Below are 18,220 nucleotides of genomic sequence, written 5' to 3'. Positions count from 1 at the left end.
GGAAGGTCCCATTCTAAGTATACCCATAGTCTTGCAAGCTAGCCAGGAAAGTGGTTTTATGATAAAAATGTGTCACAATTTTAAAGTTGTGTTCTATTATCTCAGTCAATCTTTTTGCATTGTGCTTCTAAATTTTTAATTAAGTCACACGTAAAGTCAATGTAAAGTTTTATGAAGTAACACTCTTCCCTTTTGTCTCCCAGGTGAACTTGGTAATGAATCTGGAAGGCAGTGACTTGTTGGCGGAGAAGGTGGACCGTGCAGAGTTTGTTGTCTTGCTGAAGAAAATGTTGTTAATAGATGCAGAGAAGAGAATAGTGCCCAGCGACGCTCTCAATCATCCCTTTGTCACAATGCAGCACTTGCTGGACTTTCCCCAAAGCAACCAGTGAGCTTCTAAAACCCAGTTACTTTGTTTATTTATAAGGAATGGATTTGGATCTGGCATCCAAATTTTACATTTTAAATGTATACATTAAAAATCAATGTTCATATTTTTAATATTAAATGTTTTGATGTAAAATGTAGTTAATTTTTAACTTAAGTAAATTGTGTTTGTATGTTGTACCCCCCCTTACAGTGTGAAATCATGTTTCCACATCATGGATGTGTGCCGGTCGCGTCCTTGCATATATGACAGCATCAACAGGAACAAGGCTTCTTTCGTGAGGCCCGTCACCACCTCAGCACCCAACCTGACTGTACCCTTTAGCAAGATGGCTGCCATGCACACTCAAGTACGAAGAGCTGTACTGCACTGTTGTGCACAATTAATTTATGTGGTAGAGGCTCATGTGAAGTGTAATCAATCATAGTTGTTTCCATTTGCCATGCACTTGCCTGCATTTTCACTTACCTTCTATTGCAGTTCGTCTCAGCTTGTGGTTCATTGTCTGTGTTTGGTTAGCGAATGTGATGGCTATAAACATAGATCAGCTTCTGCTGAAATGTCACATGCTCTGCGTTATGTCTGAGTTTTATGCAACATTTGGTTGTCTGTAAAAGCTAATGTGGTGTTAGTGCTGAAGTGCTGTGAGAAATGAGCTAGCTGTGCTTATTCTGTGTCCCTGTGTAGTTGCTATGTTGCACTGGCTCAGCTTGGACTCAGCTGATGTCAGTGGGAGGAGTGTTTGTGTCCCTGCTTCTCATGTAAATGACTCTGTTTACCTCCACGCCATTGTTCTTTCACAGACCTCACTAATGTCACCTTATAGCACGGCAGCGTCATAGTCATGGCAACGCTGGCTGACGTCAGCACGACATGAGGAGAGTGTTTGGTTGCCAAGGTGAAAGGGAAAAAAAAAAAAGAAAGCTCTCTTCAGGGAGCTGACCTCCCACAGACATGGGGGTTGCTTTTATGCCATTTTGATTACAATTTTAATATTTCATGAGAGTGCCTTGGGGAAATTTGAATTCATCTACTATTTCATGTAGCTTCCAGTTTCTTTAGAAATGTATAGTTATTCTTTTTTATTGGGAAAATGTTTTGGTCACATGAGGTCTCTTGTGCGTCAGAACGGGCTGTCTGAACTACCTTTGCATTTGTAGATTGTAAACTGTAATTGGTTCCAGTTAAAACGTAAATGGAAAAGGCTGGTCAGTTGTTCGTAAAGGTGAAAAGGAGCTTTGTTCTTTGCATAACTGAGAGTGGCCTGGTTCTGTGTATGCCCTTCTGATTACATTCAAGCCAAAGCATAAATATCCATAATTAAATAACTCAAGTTATTCTGCCGTGGTACAGGTCAAAGTGAACTTTGAACCAAAGACCCATGTTTTGTTTCTCTTTGTGTTTGTTTCTCCCTTATGAATGTTATCCAGAAGAGTACTTTTGCCCCCTATGGGTCATTTGATAGTAGTGATATATGATTGTATGTGATAATGCTAGGTCTAATTATAGATTTGTCCATATATTAAACAGCTGGAAACTAGGAACAAACATGCCAGTGATATTGTATTTTTTGTGTGACATGTCTTCTTCCTTATGTGTATTGTACAGCCTATAGCTCCATCTGCACCGTCTGTTATGCATCCTGTGATCCCACTTCAAACAGGAAGTGCTCAGTTTGGGGACTCATTTCAACAAGCCCTGATTCTCTGTCCACCCACTATACAAGGTATATTGAGGCGCATGTGCATGTATGTCTACACACACACACACACACACACACACACGTCACAATATTGTTCTCTGAAGTCAGTTTTATCAGTGCTTGAACCCAGACCAAAAGCATTCCTGTTTTATTGAATTTAGTGCAATAGTGTTTTTAAAACTTTGAATGCAAATATTTTATTTAGTGTTTATATTTTATCTTAATGTTTCAATATTATTATTATTATGATTATTATTATATTTAATCAAAACAGTCTTCAAAAAGCCTGTATTTTTTATTTATTTTTTTTTTTTACTCAATGTTTTGAAGTACTGTAATATATTTCATTTTTGCATTTGTTTAATAGGCCTCCCCCCGAATCCAAATAAGCCAACAGGCTATTCAGTACGAATGGAGAATCCTGTGCCCCTCGTGACCCAGGCCCCTGCCATTCAGCCTCTACAGATAAGGCCAGGAGTGATTACACAAGTATGCTTTCTCCAGTAAAGCTATTACAAAAGACAATACTGCCGTTTTATTGTATTAATGTTTACTTTAAACTTATCAATAGCCTGTTTCCCCATCTTTGCAGCAGGCCTGGTCTAATCGGGCCCAGCAGATCTTGGTACCTGCCTGGCAACAGGTGACCCCAGTGGCCCCCCCAGCAACAACACTGGCCTCTGATTCTGTGGCAGGCCCACAGAGATTGGCAGAGTGGGGGTGAGTGGAGTCATTGTGTAATCCTTTTTTTTTTCAGTTTTGAATGTTTGTGTTCTGAAACAAGATTTTATTATTATTTTTACATTAGACTGTAGAGTTTTACAGTACATTTACCTTGCCTTTCTCTTCATTCTTCATACAGGAAAGTTCATCCCCATGGTAACCATTACAGCTCCATTATTCCCCACCCCCAGCCACTCTTAACCAACCAAATGACCATGTCAGCACATCAGCCAATTAGCATAGGCATCGCTCATGTGGTGTGGCCACAGCCAGCAGCTAATAAAAGAAATAAACTCTGTGGAAACAGGTTTGTTTTTACATCACAGTACAACATTTATTTAAATTTAAGAATTTAAATACTTTTTCAGCCCTGTTCGATGATTTTATGTACATAAACTGATCAGCCATAACATTATGAACATCTCCTTGTTTTTACACTCACTTTGCATTCTCTCAGCTCCATAAAGGAGCACTTTGTAGTTCTTCAATTACTGATTGTGGTTCATCAGTTGCTCTGCATACTTTCACCCTGTTCCTCAATGGTCATGATTGCTACAGAGCAGGTATTATTTAGGTGGAAGCTCATTCTTAGTGTTGCAGTGACACTGACATGGTGTTAGTGTGTGCTGAGTTGGTGCATGTGGATCAGACACACCATGGTGTTAGTCTTTATAACCCCTCAGTGTCACTGCTGGACTGTATTTTGAGGAAGAACTAGAGTATGACCAATACAGCTGTGCAGCAACACATGAGCTGTTGTCCCTGAATTTATATCTGCAAGGTGGGCCAAGAAAGCAGGTGTGTCTAACAGAGTGGACAGTGAGTGAAAAGTGTTTAAAAACTCCAACAGCACTGCTGTGTCTGATCCACTGGTATCAACGTTACACACGCTAACACACCACCACTAGGCCAGTATAACTGCAGCTCTGAGAATGATCCACCACCCAAATCGTACCTGTGCTGTGGAGTTATTTTTGGGTTTCTGACCACTGAAGGACCGAGTGAAAGGGGACAAATTGTAATTGTAGAACAACAGATTTATCTGGCCAGTGGAGCTGAGAGAATGGACAGATGGTCAAAATGTTATGTCTGATTGGTATATTTTGTAATATTTAAAAATGTAGTAGTTATATCTGGGATAAGAATGAGTCTATATTTAAATTGTTAAAATGGAATCACATAGGTCTCTCTTTATTATGGGTTCACATAAGTACCTTGTCCTCAAAGCAAGTGTGCTATCTCCTCCTTTTAGGAGTAACTTCTTACACAACACCAACACCCAGAACTCCATTTGCCAGTCCCCAAAGATAGCTAACAATGAGAAGAATACAGAAGAAGAGGAGGAAGTGGTAGATTACTGTCCAGAAGCAGTGTGTGTGGTGGAGGCAGAGTCAGAAGAGGTGCAGGAAGAGGAGCCTGTTTGCTGTAAGGTGGAGTCAGAGCCAAATGAGCTTGGTGAATCTCAAAAGCAGAGGCAGGCCATCATGATAGCAGACACACCAAGCCCAACTAGTAGTGTCATCAGCATCAGCAGTGATACAGATGAAGAGGAGCAGCAAGCACAGAAACACTCTTTAGAGTGAGTAAGCGTTTTAGTACATTTAATGCCAAATGACTTGTGTAATGTTGCTGTAAATAATTTATTACAATAATGACTGCATCACTTGTTAAAAATCCTTCTTCTGAAAAGCGTTATTCCCACCAGGATAATCTCTAAATTCAGACAAAATCTCTGAAATACACAACTTCAAAACATAACCAGCTTGAGAATGTAGATTAGTTGGAGCAATTGAATCTAATGAACTAAAACTTTATGGGACGATAGAGCTGGGTTGGTGAGCTGTCTTCATTAAGTACACTTTTTATCAAATATTTTTACAGAAATTCTATTTCTGAATAATTATATTAGCTTAGTGTTTACTTTATTCCTTTGGTACTCTGCACACCCCACCCATTGCAATTTCACATCATTTGACAAAGTTTGGGTTCACTTGCTGACACTGGATTGAATCATTAAATAAATATATATTATAATTAATACTAATGATGGTAATGGCGTTGATGATGATGATGTGGGTGGGCTTAACAGGTAGTGCCACTGTCACACAGCTCCAGGGTCCTGGGGTTGTGGGTTTGAGCCCCCTCTCAGAGTGACTATCTGTAGGGAGTTTGTGTATTCCCCGTTCCCTCATGGGTTTCCTCAAGGTGCTCTGGTTTCCTCCTAAATCCAAAAACACAAGTTGGTAGATGAGTTGGCTACACAATATGTGTCCATAGGTATGAGTGTGAGAGTGAATGTGTGAGTGTGTTTTGCTCTGTGATTGACTGGCACCCCATCCAGGATATTTCCGTCTTGCACCCAGTGATTGCATGTAGGCGCTGGACCCACTGTAACCCTGAACTGGATAAATGAATGAATGAGTGAATGAATGATGATGATTGCAACAATGACAATAAATGAAACTACTCAATGTACTTTGGCATTATGATTGAATGTTTGACTAGCCCTGTGTCTGAATATATGGCAGATGCAAAGGTAGTCCGGATTGCGAAGCTTGTCAGAGCACTCTGAATATGGAGCGTGTGTGCTCTCTCAGTAGTCCTGACTCCAGCCTGAGTACCAGCTCCTCTGCTTCACCACACTCCAGTGCTTCACCCTGCAAGAGGCCCAACAGGTAAGCCGCCCACACCCTCACTTTATTCCTCTTCTTATTCTTCTTATTTTTCTTTTTATGTATTTTTGGAATTAACATGAATGTTGTCTCTTTCATGCTTTAAACATTGTTTTAGCATCTACTATGTGCAAATAATGTTTTTGACCGGTGTGTGATTGCCCTGTTCTGTTTTCAGCATATCTGATGATGAACAAGAGAGTGGTTGTGACACGGTTGATGGCTCCCCTGCGTCTGATTCCTCTGGCCAAGTGGACAGTCCTTTTTTGGAGAGCCGCTACATTGCTGACCGGAACAAGAACTGCAAGCCTCATGTTACCACAGAGTCAGGCAAACCACCCATAAGGACCATGGTGGTGCCACCCATGAGGGTCCAAAACAACAACGAACCCATAGCCAGGACAGGTAAAAACTGTAAAGAATGTTTCCTGTAAGACTGTCTACACTAATATATTGTCAGTATGAGTAAGTGTAAAAAAATTCTTCCTGGTAATTTCTATATTGTCCATTCATCATGACATTTTCACATAGTTTGAAGGACAGCTGTTGTGTTCTAATGAAGTAGTAAAGGAAATGTAAAAAAAATGGAGATGCATGTTTTTCTTTATATAAAAATGATACATGAAAAAGTGATAACATTAACATTTTACCCCTCTGTCATTAACATCCAGGCATGTGATAGACAATCCAGTTTGGTTTTACAGTAGCTAAATCACTTAAAGTTAGCTTTGCTTTAATGCAGTACTTATTATATGCCCCCAGGTCCAACTAGGAAAACATGTGTTCATTCCTGACCTCATTTATTTAATGGTGATGAGTAATTTCTGTCAGGTCAGCAGTACAATTGAAGAGTGGCTGTGGGTCAACATTGCAATCACTGCTCATGTCTGTTTTCAGGTTTCATGCCCTGGAATTATGCAACTTTAGTAGGTCAAAGCAGCTTGGACAGGTGATTATGGGTGCAACTCCAGTCATGCACTCTGTTTGACTGTATACTCTGTGTGCAGTGATTTCCTTTCTTTGTAAACATACTTGGTGGCCCTGTACTTTTTTGTGTACCATCTTAGTTCTAAACTTAGACTTGGATATTTTAAAAAAATAAATCCAAAAAATCTGAGACAACCCTGATGTATTAAATTTATTGGATGGATGGATAGATGGAACCTGCTAATGTCTGCTAAAACATGCAGTGTCAATTAAGGCACATGTATTAAATACATGCTACAAATGTTTTGATTCTTTATACAAAAGGAAAACTCATATAGCGTGTAATGCCCTGGATCCCTTATATACACCACCATTCTTAACTCAAAATCTTAGCAAATGTGTGTGGAACATACAGAAAGGAGAGTGTGTTCGTGCCCATGAACGTTCAGGGATTTCGCTACGGCTGACTGGCCTCATAAATTTTCCTTGCCCCCCTGCACCAGCTCTGCACCAGTTGACTCAGTGCAGAGCCTGCACTGTAGCCTATGCAAATGCTCTACACCATTGTGCGTTTTTATACACGTGTGTTGGTGTCTGTATCATGCTGCAATTACACTGTCACGACACTAGGGCTAAAGTACACACATATTACTCATCTCTGTGTAGTACACAATGTAGTTGTGCGCACTATTTAAAGAGTAGGGCACTAATTGGAACAGAACATAGTTTACATATGGTAAAAGCAACAAATACAAAATTCTGTCCCCAAATGTGTGCTTCTCATAGTGAGGGATTGTTGTTGTTTTTTTCATGAGACATATGTATTTTTCCAATATTCCATCTTTTATTCATTCAGTGTCATTTCTGAGGAAATTTCTCACCATGAATTAGCTAGTGTCTGCTCTCTCTGTAGTGTTGAGGAGAGAAGTTCATATTTTTGGACTTCCTTGGTTCAACTTGAACCATGTTTTTCACACTGCAGATCTGTCACAGTTGATGTGAATTGTTGTGTTAACGTAGTTAAATTTCTGGGGAGGTGCATGTCAGGCTTCAGTGTGGGGTTTAGGTTGATGTGTTGCTCACAGCATAGATTGGAAACCATAATCCTAAAATGGCCTTTATATTGTTTTAAGGAATCTTTCATCCGCTGCCATGGAAATCTTTTGTCAGTTTTATTCATTCATTTGTTTAAATAAAAAAAATTGTCAGTGTGTAACTCTTTGCTGTCTTTTTAGTCCTAGACTCTTCATGCCTGTCCAAAGGCCGCAGTGGCAACAACAGACAGCCTCATCACTCTACGCCACTTCTGAACCGGCAACAGAAGATTACACCTATATCCCAGCCTCCACATCCACCACCACCTGCTTTTGGACAGGTAAATTCTTAACTCCCTTCACCTGAAAAAATGATTTTTAGATGTGTTAAAACATTTTTTTTATAATGTATTAAATTAATAATATAAAAATGGATTTTGTGATTGTGACATGCAAAAAAGCTTTTTTTTAATATATAGGTATTTTCTGCTGCTCTGTAACATAGGACTGATGTGTTCCTCAGACTTTGCTCTTATTCTTTCTTATTTCTTAACTTTATTTATATCTATTATCTCTTACTGCAGGTCCAGCATTACAGCTCTTCCCACCAGGAGTGGAATGGCAACTACAGCCACCGGCGGCCACAGGCATTTATCCCCCCTACGGTGCATGGCCATACTTTCACGTTACCACACGGCAGCCCCACCCACACGGCCCACCCTCCTCCGCCACACCCATATGCCCACGCGCAGCCGGCCCTGCTCTCCTACCCGCCTACCGCTCCTCTGGTGACTGCCGCCCCCATGGCCCACCTCCTTGCCTCCCCTGGAGCCACACGGAGTCACATACTGCAGCCAGCCTACAGCCTGTCCCACCCCACCGGCCACATGGTGCACCAAGTCACTGTGGGCCTCAACCCCCGTCTGCTCCCATCCCCTACCCTCCACCCCCAGGGCCAATTCAAGCCCCTCTTCCCCCCACACTCCTACATCGCCTCCCCTGCATACGCAGGCTTCCCCCTCAGCCCAACCAAACTCAGCCAGTACCCATACATTTAAGGCATACTTCTCAGCCCACTCTGAGGGGGCAACCAGCCTGTGCCAGTTTCCTAGCTTTGGCCTTTAGGCATAAAGCGGTGCCCTTTACAGGAACCATGGACCATCTGGTTATCATGCCCAAAGCCATGGCACAAGAGAGAAAGCAAGCTATTTTTCTGAATCAAGTAAACTTGGGTGCAATTGAACTTTGAGCTTTAAAAATAAAAAGAAAAAACAACAAACAAAAAAAAAAACAAGAAAGTTTGAAGGTATCCAGGATGTCTGCAAAAGATCGTATTGATTAAAAGCAAGTATGTGATGGATAAAAAAAAAATTACACACTTGAGTGTGTTTTGCACATTTTGTACACCTTCTCATAAGATTTTCAAAAACAAGCGCTCCTCAGAACAGGTCAATAATAGCAGAAGGTGCCGACAAGAGAAACAAACAAAAAGAAAACAAAAAAACACAAAAAATGTGGCACAGCCCTGTTCCCCAATCTATTTTTCTATATTGCCTTCTAACATGTGCAAGACACATCTTCGTTTGTAAAAGCCACCCCAGTATCCTGGTCATGGCCAACACATGAACATGTGTCCAATTGTGAGATTCTGCGCATTTGAAGTGTTTGTATTTTTCCTGGTGTCACTGATGTGTTTTTAAGTGTTCTGTCACTTTTAATCAGATTCTAAAAAGTGATCGTTACTCACGCTGCATGTGTTCTTGCATGAGCTGCAAACGTTGATCAGAGAGATGCCTAGGTGTTGCTCTTAATGTTTCTGTCATGACTCTCGCTGCATTGTTAAAACATGTCCCCAGCCATAGTGCCTTAAATATTGGAGGGTGTTTGTGTTTGTTTATATATATATATATATATATATATATATATATATATATATATATATATATATATATATATATATATATATATATATATATATATATATATATAATGTGAGTGTATGTATGTATGTATTGGACTGCAGCACTTGAAATTCAGATCGGTCCATGTATACTTTGTGTGTGTGTGTGTGTGTGTATATACACACACACACACACATATATATATGTATATATACATATGTATGCGTGTATGTATTATGTATACGCACATGTGTATGCTTTTCATGCATAAATTGGCATGGATGTAATGCATTGCACAAAAAGGCAGTGCTTATTTTTGAAACCAGTGTATATTGAAGTAGTTTTTATTTTATTTTCCTCCCTCCCTCACTTCCTTCCTTGTGCGCATTTGTTCCTTAATCAGAGGACAGCATGCTTCTGCTGTAGCGAATGCTTGCTGTTTTTTTTGTTTTTTTGTTTTTCCTTCCCGGAATGAACTAGTGTACAATGAGCAAGCGTTGAATAATGCTTAATATTTGATAATCAATTTCTATTTAGTATAAACTTACTACTAACAGTATTTGTACTGTTGAAAGAAACTGCAATACAATCTAAATTGTTTTTCCAATGTCTTTGTTTTTATTTTATTGTTTGATCATTTGGGTTGTTTTTATTATTCTAGATGTGTAGAAATGTGGTGGGCATGGCTTTGACTAGATGACAACTAAAATGCAAATAGGTCTTTGATTCATGGTATGGGTTCATCATAGCCTGAGCAGACCATGCAGTATTTGGTATATATGAATATATATATACAGTATACATAATAGAGCTAGTCTATTTAGTGCTGAAGCTTGACAAGGTGTGAGTTTATCGTGTGCAATCCTCTCATTTATGCATGTGTGAAACAGTTTAATGTTATTATTTTTTCTGTATTATGTACTTTGTTCAGTGCTTATTGGTGTTGACTGCGTATTTTATACATTCCGTCAGGGAGAAAATATATACGCTTTGTGCATATTTTCTTTTTCTTTACTTTTTTTCTTTACTTTTTTCCCCCTAGTTCGTTTTGCTAGTCATGTGTACACTTTTTCTTTTTTTTCTTGTGTCTTTCCTTTTAAAATGAAGTTGCTTGTGCAGCACCAAAGACTGTAATTCATTTTCTGAGTAAGGTAGCTACTCTCCCTGCATAGACCTCACATATACTGTAGTAAATATAGTCATGGGGTAAATTTCAAAATTGTATTTGAAATATGGCTTAGGTTATGTTTTTAGCTTTTTGAGCAAGTAATAAAGCGTATCATCTATCTTGAATGTATCATAGATAAGCTGCTATATAATGATTGCCACTTCAAATAGCTGTGAAATTAGGTGATTGTTTTTTCTTAGTCCATATCTGCGTTTGTATTTTTGTATAGTTCTCTCCTATTACCTGAAATAGAAGTGGTTTTGGTTTAACAGTTTTGCTTTCATGTTTGGAGTGTCATTGTAACTACTGTACTATCTGCTGAGATAATGAACATTTAGTTGCATTTGTTCATGTTTTGTGAGTTGGTGTTGTTTTGCATCAGTATTTGGCTTCATTAATTGTCCCCGTTCATCACTGCAAAGTAATGGATGTATCGGTATAACTTAATTTTCCCAGTATTTACTTATTCACATCATGTCGACTTGTAAGTTAATAGCTTGCAGAATTGATTTAACTTTTTCATTTACGACAAAATGAACATAGATGATTGCTGAGAATTTGTTTCTGTATAACTACTACTAAAAAAGCAATGTCAAGGGAAATAATAACTCCCCCTTTTGTCACCTCATGCCGTTATTTGGCCAGATTGAAGGATTGCCCTTGCTATGACTTACCATGATTTATGGAATATTCAGTGTTTTAATTAAAAAAAAATTTAGTCATTTTTTTTGAGACAATACTTTAAATCCTTAAGTTTTCTCTAACAATCAAACTGCAATGGATCTATTCTAGAAAGATTGAGAAAATAACATTCTTAGGAAGTAAAAGAGAAAGACATTCTTTATAAGAGTTGGTGTCTCATTTTGAATTTCATCACCATGTTCATATGTCACTTAATGTTTTTTGAGGACAGTGTGCCCAACACTGTTTGTGTGCCTTGACTGAGGAGACGTAATGAAACAAGCCACTTCGCAAAAAGAAGCAGTGTACCCATTACACCAGTTGACCAGGCCAAATAATACAAATGGTCATGTAACTTTCCATTCCAGGGATCAAAATACTTTCAAAACGATAGTTTCTCTGCTGAAAGACATTTATCCCAGTGCTCACTGTAATTGCTATAGCTATGACGAACAGTTCCTTTGGCCGTCTGTTTAATATTCTGTGTGCACACTTCTTGGTACAAATCTTAGCTAAGACAAAGCAGTTTCTTCATTTGAAATGTCCCCATAGTTGCTCTGAAAAAAAACGAGTTTGGGCAGTCGTATTTCGATCCCTGTGAAATGGCATTCACCAGCAAATATGCCTACACATGTCCAGTGTTACTGCAGAAATGACTGTATCCACCTCTTTTTGTTATTGTTGTTCTTCTAATCCACAAACTGAGTTTTTCCCAGTTCTACACTCTTTTATAAAAGCATACAATAATCATGAACACTGCAGTTTTTATTCATTTATATATAAACATTGCTATTATTTTTTTATGTTTTTTTGGAAACTAAAATATATTCTTAGCAAGTTAATTCAGGGTCTTTGTATTAATCTGACATTGCTACTGTTTTATCCTGAAATCACCTCTGTGTGATGGGCTTGTGAAGGTCATACAGCTCTAATGCATTTTTTTTCCAGATTTAACCATCTGTTAAAGTTAATCCATACTGCAAGTTATAGTCTCCTTGTTTAAATTACCTATCACAGAGTCAGTGATTAAATTTAAACTGCTACTCACTGTTTCAGTGTGTGTAAGAGTTTGTGGCTTTTGTTTCAGTTTGATTTCATTTCATATGCTTATTTGATTTGATGCTACACTAGTTTTGCCATGTAGCAATTGCACTGTGCAATATCTGACAGTATGAGGACTGGGAAAATGTAACCCTCTGATGTAATGTCTTTACAGTTTGCGATAGTGTATCCTCTCTAGTTCTCAGTGATTTAGATGTGACCAAGCCTTCTAAACTTTGTCACATTAAGCGGGTTTTCCAGGTGAATATTTTGGTGTGTCAAAATAAGAATTTATGGTGTATTGTCAAGATTCACTTTGAATTAAAAATCTATTGCTGCAGTCTCTTTATAAGCTTGTGTTTTATTGACCACACGACAACATTACTGACATGGTTTTCTAAAGTAATTCCATGCATGGTATCTATGGTACAAAACTTGGACACTAAACTAGCCTTGTGTGTGTATGCACAAACATGCATATATACAGGTGCTGCCCATTAAATTAGAATACCATGAAAAAGTTTATTCATTTCAGTAATTCCTTTCAAAAAAGTGGAACTTGTATATTATACTCATTCATTACACACAGACTGATATATTTCAAGTGTTTATTTCTTTTAATTCGATGATTATAACTGACAACTAATGAAAACCCTAAATTATAATATTGTTAAAAGGTTCAATATTGAAGACACCTGGTGCCACACTCTAATCAGCTAATTAACTCAAAACACCTGCAAAGGCCTTTAAATGGTCTCTCAGTCCAGTTCTGTAGGCTACACAATCATGGGGAAGACTGCTGACTTGACAGTTGTCCAAAAGACGACCATTGACACAAGCAGGGCAAGACAAGAGGTTGGCTGTTCACAGAGCTCTGTGTCCAAGCACATTAACAGAGAGGCGAAGGGAAGGAAAAGATGTGGTAGAAAAAAGTATACCAACAATAGGGATAACCACACCCTGGAGAGGATTGTGAAACAAAACCCATTCAAAAATGTGAAGGAGATTCACAAAGACTGGACTGCAGCTGGAGTCAGTGCTTCAAGAACCACCAGCGTCAGAAGCATCTCGCTTCCAAAAAGGACTGGACTGCTTCTGAGTGTCCAAAGTTATGTTCTCTGATGAAAGTAAATTTTGCATTTCCTTTGGAAATCAAGGTCCTACAGTCTGGAGGAAGAGAGGAGAGACACAGAATCCACGTTGCTTGAGGTCCAGTAGAAAGTTTCCACAGTTAGGTTTGGGGTGCTGTGTCATCTGCTGGTGTTGGTCCACTGTGTTTGCTGAGGTCCAAGGTCAATGCAGCTGTCTACCAGGAAGTTTTAGAGCACTTCATGCTTCTGGCTGCTGACCAACTTTTATGGAGATGTAGATTTCATTTTCCAACAGGACTTGGCACCTGCACACAGTGCTAAAGCTACCAGTACCTGCTTTAAGGACCATGGTATCCCTGATCTTAACTGGCCAGCAAACTCACCTGACCTTAACCCCATAGAAAATCTATTGGGTCTTGTGAAGAGAAAGATGCAATGAGCAGCACTTGTACATATGTACACCCTTTTCTAGTTCTGTGGGTAGCATACTGTACTTTGAGCACTGATGAAGGCTTAGAGTATGATTAACATTCTTTTCTCTGCAGGGACAGATGAGCTACTGTCTCTGACTTTACAACTACAAGGTAGACCAACATGCTAAGTGTGTTTAATACAGTAGCCATTTTAAAAACTACAGCAGCACTGCTGTGTCTTATCCCCTCATACCAGTGCGATGTCAGTGCTTTGAAGGATCCACCCTAGAATAATATCTGCTTTGTAAGTGTCCTGCCCATTGAAGAACCATGTGAAGTGGAGCTAAAAACATGCTGAGCAGAAGATGGATTGCAGTCTATAGTTGTTGAGCTAGAAAGTACTCTTGTAAAGTAAAGGTGCATTGATAAAATGTACAATTAGTGTAAAAACAACAAGATGATTTTAATAATATGGCTTATACTGGAGTGGGAACTCTCTTCTTAAGTAAAAGTATTGTAAATGTTTCAGTATTTCACATTTTCCACTTCTTTGTATGATATACAAAGAAAAATACGCTGCTGCATTTTTTTAATTACCTCATGCTGGTTTCATATGGAGCACATTATATGTTTTCATATTCCAATCTTATACTTCACAATTACAAACCCCATTTTTTTCGCCTTCTATTTTTTCAGTTTAATAATTCTGGCCCAGATCTGACTTGTGGGGCGTAGTATCAACTGAGGGGACGATTATGGGTGACAACAGAGAAGGCTGAAGACTGCACTGTGTCTAAAATTTGCTGAAGGAAGGCAGTGACCTCGTGCACGTTGAATGAAGGAGATCGAGTATATCATTTACATACTTTATATTAAAAAAACTTTTAGAGAACCAACGTTCAGCCAGATGGTGGGAACGTTCTCAGCCAGGGTGCTGACCTGCAGTGGTCCACCAGGTGGCGCTAGTTCTCCGAACAGCGAGCACAGGTGTGAGGACTCGTCCACTCCTGTGCTCATACTGCAGGCGCGTGATTCCTCCACTTCAACAGCTCTGCGTTAAACTGACTCACATCTCAAACTGCAGTGATGAGGAGGAAGAGCTGATGAAGAGCTGAAAAAGAGCTAAAGCCTCCTGCCCTTTGTGAGGTTGTTTCTGGGACCCTCTTTCCGCTTTTTTCTTCCCCTCTTTCTTCCTCCGGCTGTTGCTGCTGCAGAGTATGAGATCGCGGAAAGCGGAGCGCGCATGGCGGGCGGAGTGAGGAGGACGCGGCGAGAGTCAGGCGGGTTTAGCCGCGGCTGCTGGAGCTCAGGAGCTCACCCAATCATCACACTTCTCACACTGCTGCTGCTACACGGCTGCAGGGCCACAACGGGTAAGAGCTACACCAAGGCAGTCAGCTTCATTTATGCCAAGTTGTTTACAATGTGAATGAATGGACGCACGCGCCTCTAGTGGGAGTGACTATCCTCATCTGATGGGGAAAAAAAATCAATGTTAATATGGACATTTTGCCTAATTTGCGTTTAATGTGCAGAGTAACACTGAAAATGGATGTTGGCAGCTGGCAGCAAGAAGGCGCTGCCAATCTTCTCAATCCTAACTGGTGAGTGGCAGCTGCCACTGGCTGTCTTAAAACTGCTGCCATTGGCTTTCCAGCCACTGCCCATTTTGGCCATATTGGGAGCTACTATGATGGAGCATAAGCTGACACTGTTGGTCAGTGGGAGCTGCCACTGCATATTGTGGTAAAGCAGTGGAAGCAACCTCAAATTACTGAGGTTAATGCCAGTGGCTGACCATCAGCTGCCATTAAATGCTCAGAGGCAATGGAGGCAGTTTGTATTAACAATGGCAGTTTGCACTGGTTGACTATGTTGCAGGTGCCACTGGCTGACTGACAGCTGTTATTGGCTGCTACTTTTCCCTGCAAGTTGGTAGGTAGACAAAGAATATTAGATTGTGCTGATGATCAATTAAAGCTGCATTCGCACAAAACCTTGAAGAATCATTTTCTCCAAGTTAGACTGCAGTGTCTATATGCATTGAGTTTTCAGCAGTGGGTCTGTTTGAGTTCTCTGCTGGTGAGGAGTGTGCAGAGCAGAGAAAGGCTCTGCAGCACTGCTTTGTCTTGGTCCCGCAGAATGGAGAGGCTGCTCACAAGGATGTGAGACTACTCTGTCTCAGTACTGGAGGGAAGAGACTTCAATATTTATGTGATCCCTGATTCAGTTCAAGGAAAGTGGGCTTGGCTGTTTTGTCAGGTGTGAAAGGGCAACACCAAATCTTGCATCAGAGCCACAGAAAAAGGTGTGGACAAGCAACTCTTAGTGGTTGATATTCTTAAAAGTATTATCATGAGAGATATAGTCTTCTGTTTTCTTGTATTTTTTTCCCCCCTCAGGAGTCCCTTTATAACATTCATGTAAGTTCATGTACCTAAACAGGACGAATGAATTTTTAAAACCCTATTTATCCTCTTTAAAATTAAAACACTATTTTTCTATTGCTGTTCTTTCTGTACATACATAAACAAGCTCTATTTTCATTGGCTTCCCTGTATTTCACTTCATTCAAGAAGTAGTCCAGCCTGAAGTTCTTCTTGTAACATCATTACGAATGGGTGGGGCTAATATGTGTGCATGTCAGTGTGTGTCCAGTGAGGTGCTGGATAGTGTAAATCAGACCACATCAGAAAAGGGAGGAACATTTGTTATTCCATGGTAAGGGGATTTTACGATTGTCACAGTATCAAGTGGAAAATTATACTGATACCTAATTAATACTATGATAAAAGGTCATTCATGCACTGTCTGATTTACATGCAGTCAAAATACGACAGTGTTAGTATCTTTAAAATATGAATGGAAAGGATTGGGGTGACCCTGTCTCCCCCTAATTGTTTACTTGACCATTTTCTATATTTACCAAATATAAACATTATTCATAATTATTTGTTTCAGCATTAATGTTCATTATGTATGGTGAGTTGGCGTCCTCATGATCCTGTAAGTGTGAGTTAGGAAATACGAGTTTAAAATGGAAGCATCGGGCTGTGGAGAAGTGGAACTGTGTTCTCTGGAAAGGTTAATTTAATTAACCTTAGGGATGAGTTGGAGTAAAGTTGGTGATGTGGAATTAATAATTCAACATCAGTACCTGATCTCACTAAGGTTCACATGACTGAATGTCATCAAGCCTTTAAGGAAATATTCCAACATCTAGTGGAACGACTTCACAGAAGAATTGATTACTACAGAAAAGTAGACAACCTCCCTATTACTCACTTTGATGAACTGCAAATGTGTCAAGAAACGCTACCATGCTTAAGGAGTGTAACTGACAGTCAGCAGTTCACGGTTTGGAGTAAGCATGCATTTATATACTTAGGAAATACATAGCAATATTTATATACAGACACTAAAATAATATGGAATATCATGATGTAGAATTTTGATAATCTGGCACTGAAGTAATTTTGTTGCTATCAGAAATGTCCTGAATTTTGATATTTGTTTACCATACTGAAGCACTAATTACCAATGTTCATGATGTAACCCAAAGTTGATAGAAATTCAGTATTGAAAGGTTCATATTATGGCACATGGTACAAAGTCCACATTTCTGCAGGACTAACTCACTATCTCACTGATTTAATTTGTGTTAAAGGGTTTGTATCTGGAGGGAGGTGCTGGTGTGTTTCCAGAACAGCAGAGCTGTATACAGGCCACAGCAGAAGTAGAACTGGGTCATGATATCGAGGTCTGCTGGAGATCATCTAAAAAATAGGCTGATTCTAGACAAAACTCAGTGAATAACTGCTTTCTTTTCAAAGTTCTTACATGTCATGTAATGGCTCTTAAATTGTGTTATTAATTTGTTGAAATGGGTGGCACGGTGGCGCAGCAGGTAGTGTTGTAGTCACACAGCTCCAGGGACCTGTAGGTTGTGGGTTTGATTCCCGCTCCGGGTGACTGTCTGTGAAGAGTTGGTGTGTTCTCCTCGTGTCCGCATGGGTTTCCTCCGGGTGCTCCGGTTTCCTCCCACAGTCCAAAAACACACGTTGGTAGGTGAATTGTCGACTCAAAAGTGTCCGTAGGTGTGTGTGTGTGAGTGAATGTGTGTGTGTCTGTGTTGCCCTGTGAAGGACTGGCGCCCCCTCCAGGGTGTATTCCCGCCTTTCGCCCAATGTTTCCAGGTAGGCTCTGGACCCACCACGACCCTGAACTGGATAAGTGGTTACAAATCCTGTGTACACCGGGTTGATTTGTAGCTAGTTAGCCACTGCAACATGCTTCTTCATTATAGCCAGCCAAAATCTTTAAAAGTCTTTTTGCCCTCTGTGTCACTAGTTCTAGACATCTTTACAAAGGGCTGCAGGAAATTAATTGATCCTAAACCAGCTCAGTAATTAAAATGGTACATGTTAGTTATTGCCTTGAACAAATGCACACCAGGGGTTTTAAGTGTAGTGGCTTTTT

The 18,220-nt window shown here is 39.7% G+C and overlaps 2 protein-coding genes across 8 annotated transcripts in view; both read left to right on the top strand.

The window, feature by feature from the left end:
* Positions 1–9,322, top strand: part of hipk3b (homeodomain interacting protein kinase 3b) — a 37,797-nt gene extending 28,475 nt beyond the window's left edge. Inside the window, exons 6-17 of one of the 2 annotated variants that reach the window (XM_066685440.1) lie at positions 204–388; positions 581–737; positions 1,997–2,114; positions 2,458–2,579; positions 2,683–2,810; positions 2,953–3,120; positions 4,066–4,392; positions 5,342–5,488; positions 5,664–5,890; positions 6,383–6,434; positions 7,648–7,787; positions 8,031–9,322. In XM_066685440.1, coding sequence (XP_066541537.1) covers positions 204–388; positions 581–737; positions 1,997–2,114; positions 2,458–2,579; positions 2,683–2,810; positions 2,953–3,120; positions 4,066–4,392; positions 5,342–5,488; positions 5,664–5,890; positions 6,383–6,434; positions 7,648–7,787; positions 8,031–8,695 — 2,436 coding nt within the window. In that variant the 3' untranslated portion in view covers positions 8,696–9,322. The remainder of the gene's footprint in view (positions 1–203; positions 389–580; positions 738–1,996; positions 2,115–2,457; positions 2,580–2,682; positions 2,811–2,952; positions 3,121–4,065; positions 4,393–5,341; positions 5,489–5,663; positions 5,891–6,382; positions 6,435–7,647; positions 7,788–8,030) is intronic. The other variant, XM_066685441.1, reaches the window with a different exon arrangement.
* Positions 9,323–14,783: 5,461 nt separating this feature from the next.
* The window catches only part of kiaa1549lb (KIAA1549-like b), a 70,307-nt gene continuing 66,870 nt past the window's right edge, over positions 14,784–18,220 (top strand). For all 6 annotated transcript variants that reach the window (XM_066684940.1, XM_066684939.1, XM_066684943.1 and 3 more), the window contains exon 1: positions 14,784–15,114. In XM_066684940.1, the coding sequence (XP_066541037.1) occupies positions 14,985–15,114 (130 nt within the window). In that variant the 5' untranslated portion in view covers positions 14,784–14,984. The remainder of the gene's footprint in view (positions 15,115–18,220) is intronic.

Source organism: Hoplias malabaricus, chromosome 11 (assembly GCF_029633855.1).
Source record: "Hoplias malabaricus isolate fHopMal1 chromosome 11, fHopMal1.hap1, whole genome shotgun sequence".
Taxonomy (NCBI): Eukaryota; Metazoa; Chordata; class Actinopteri; order Characiformes; family Erythrinidae; genus Hoplias; species Hoplias malabaricus.
The sequence above is the reverse complement of the archived record's forward strand: the minus strand, read 5'-3'. Positions and strand labels throughout refer to the sequence as shown.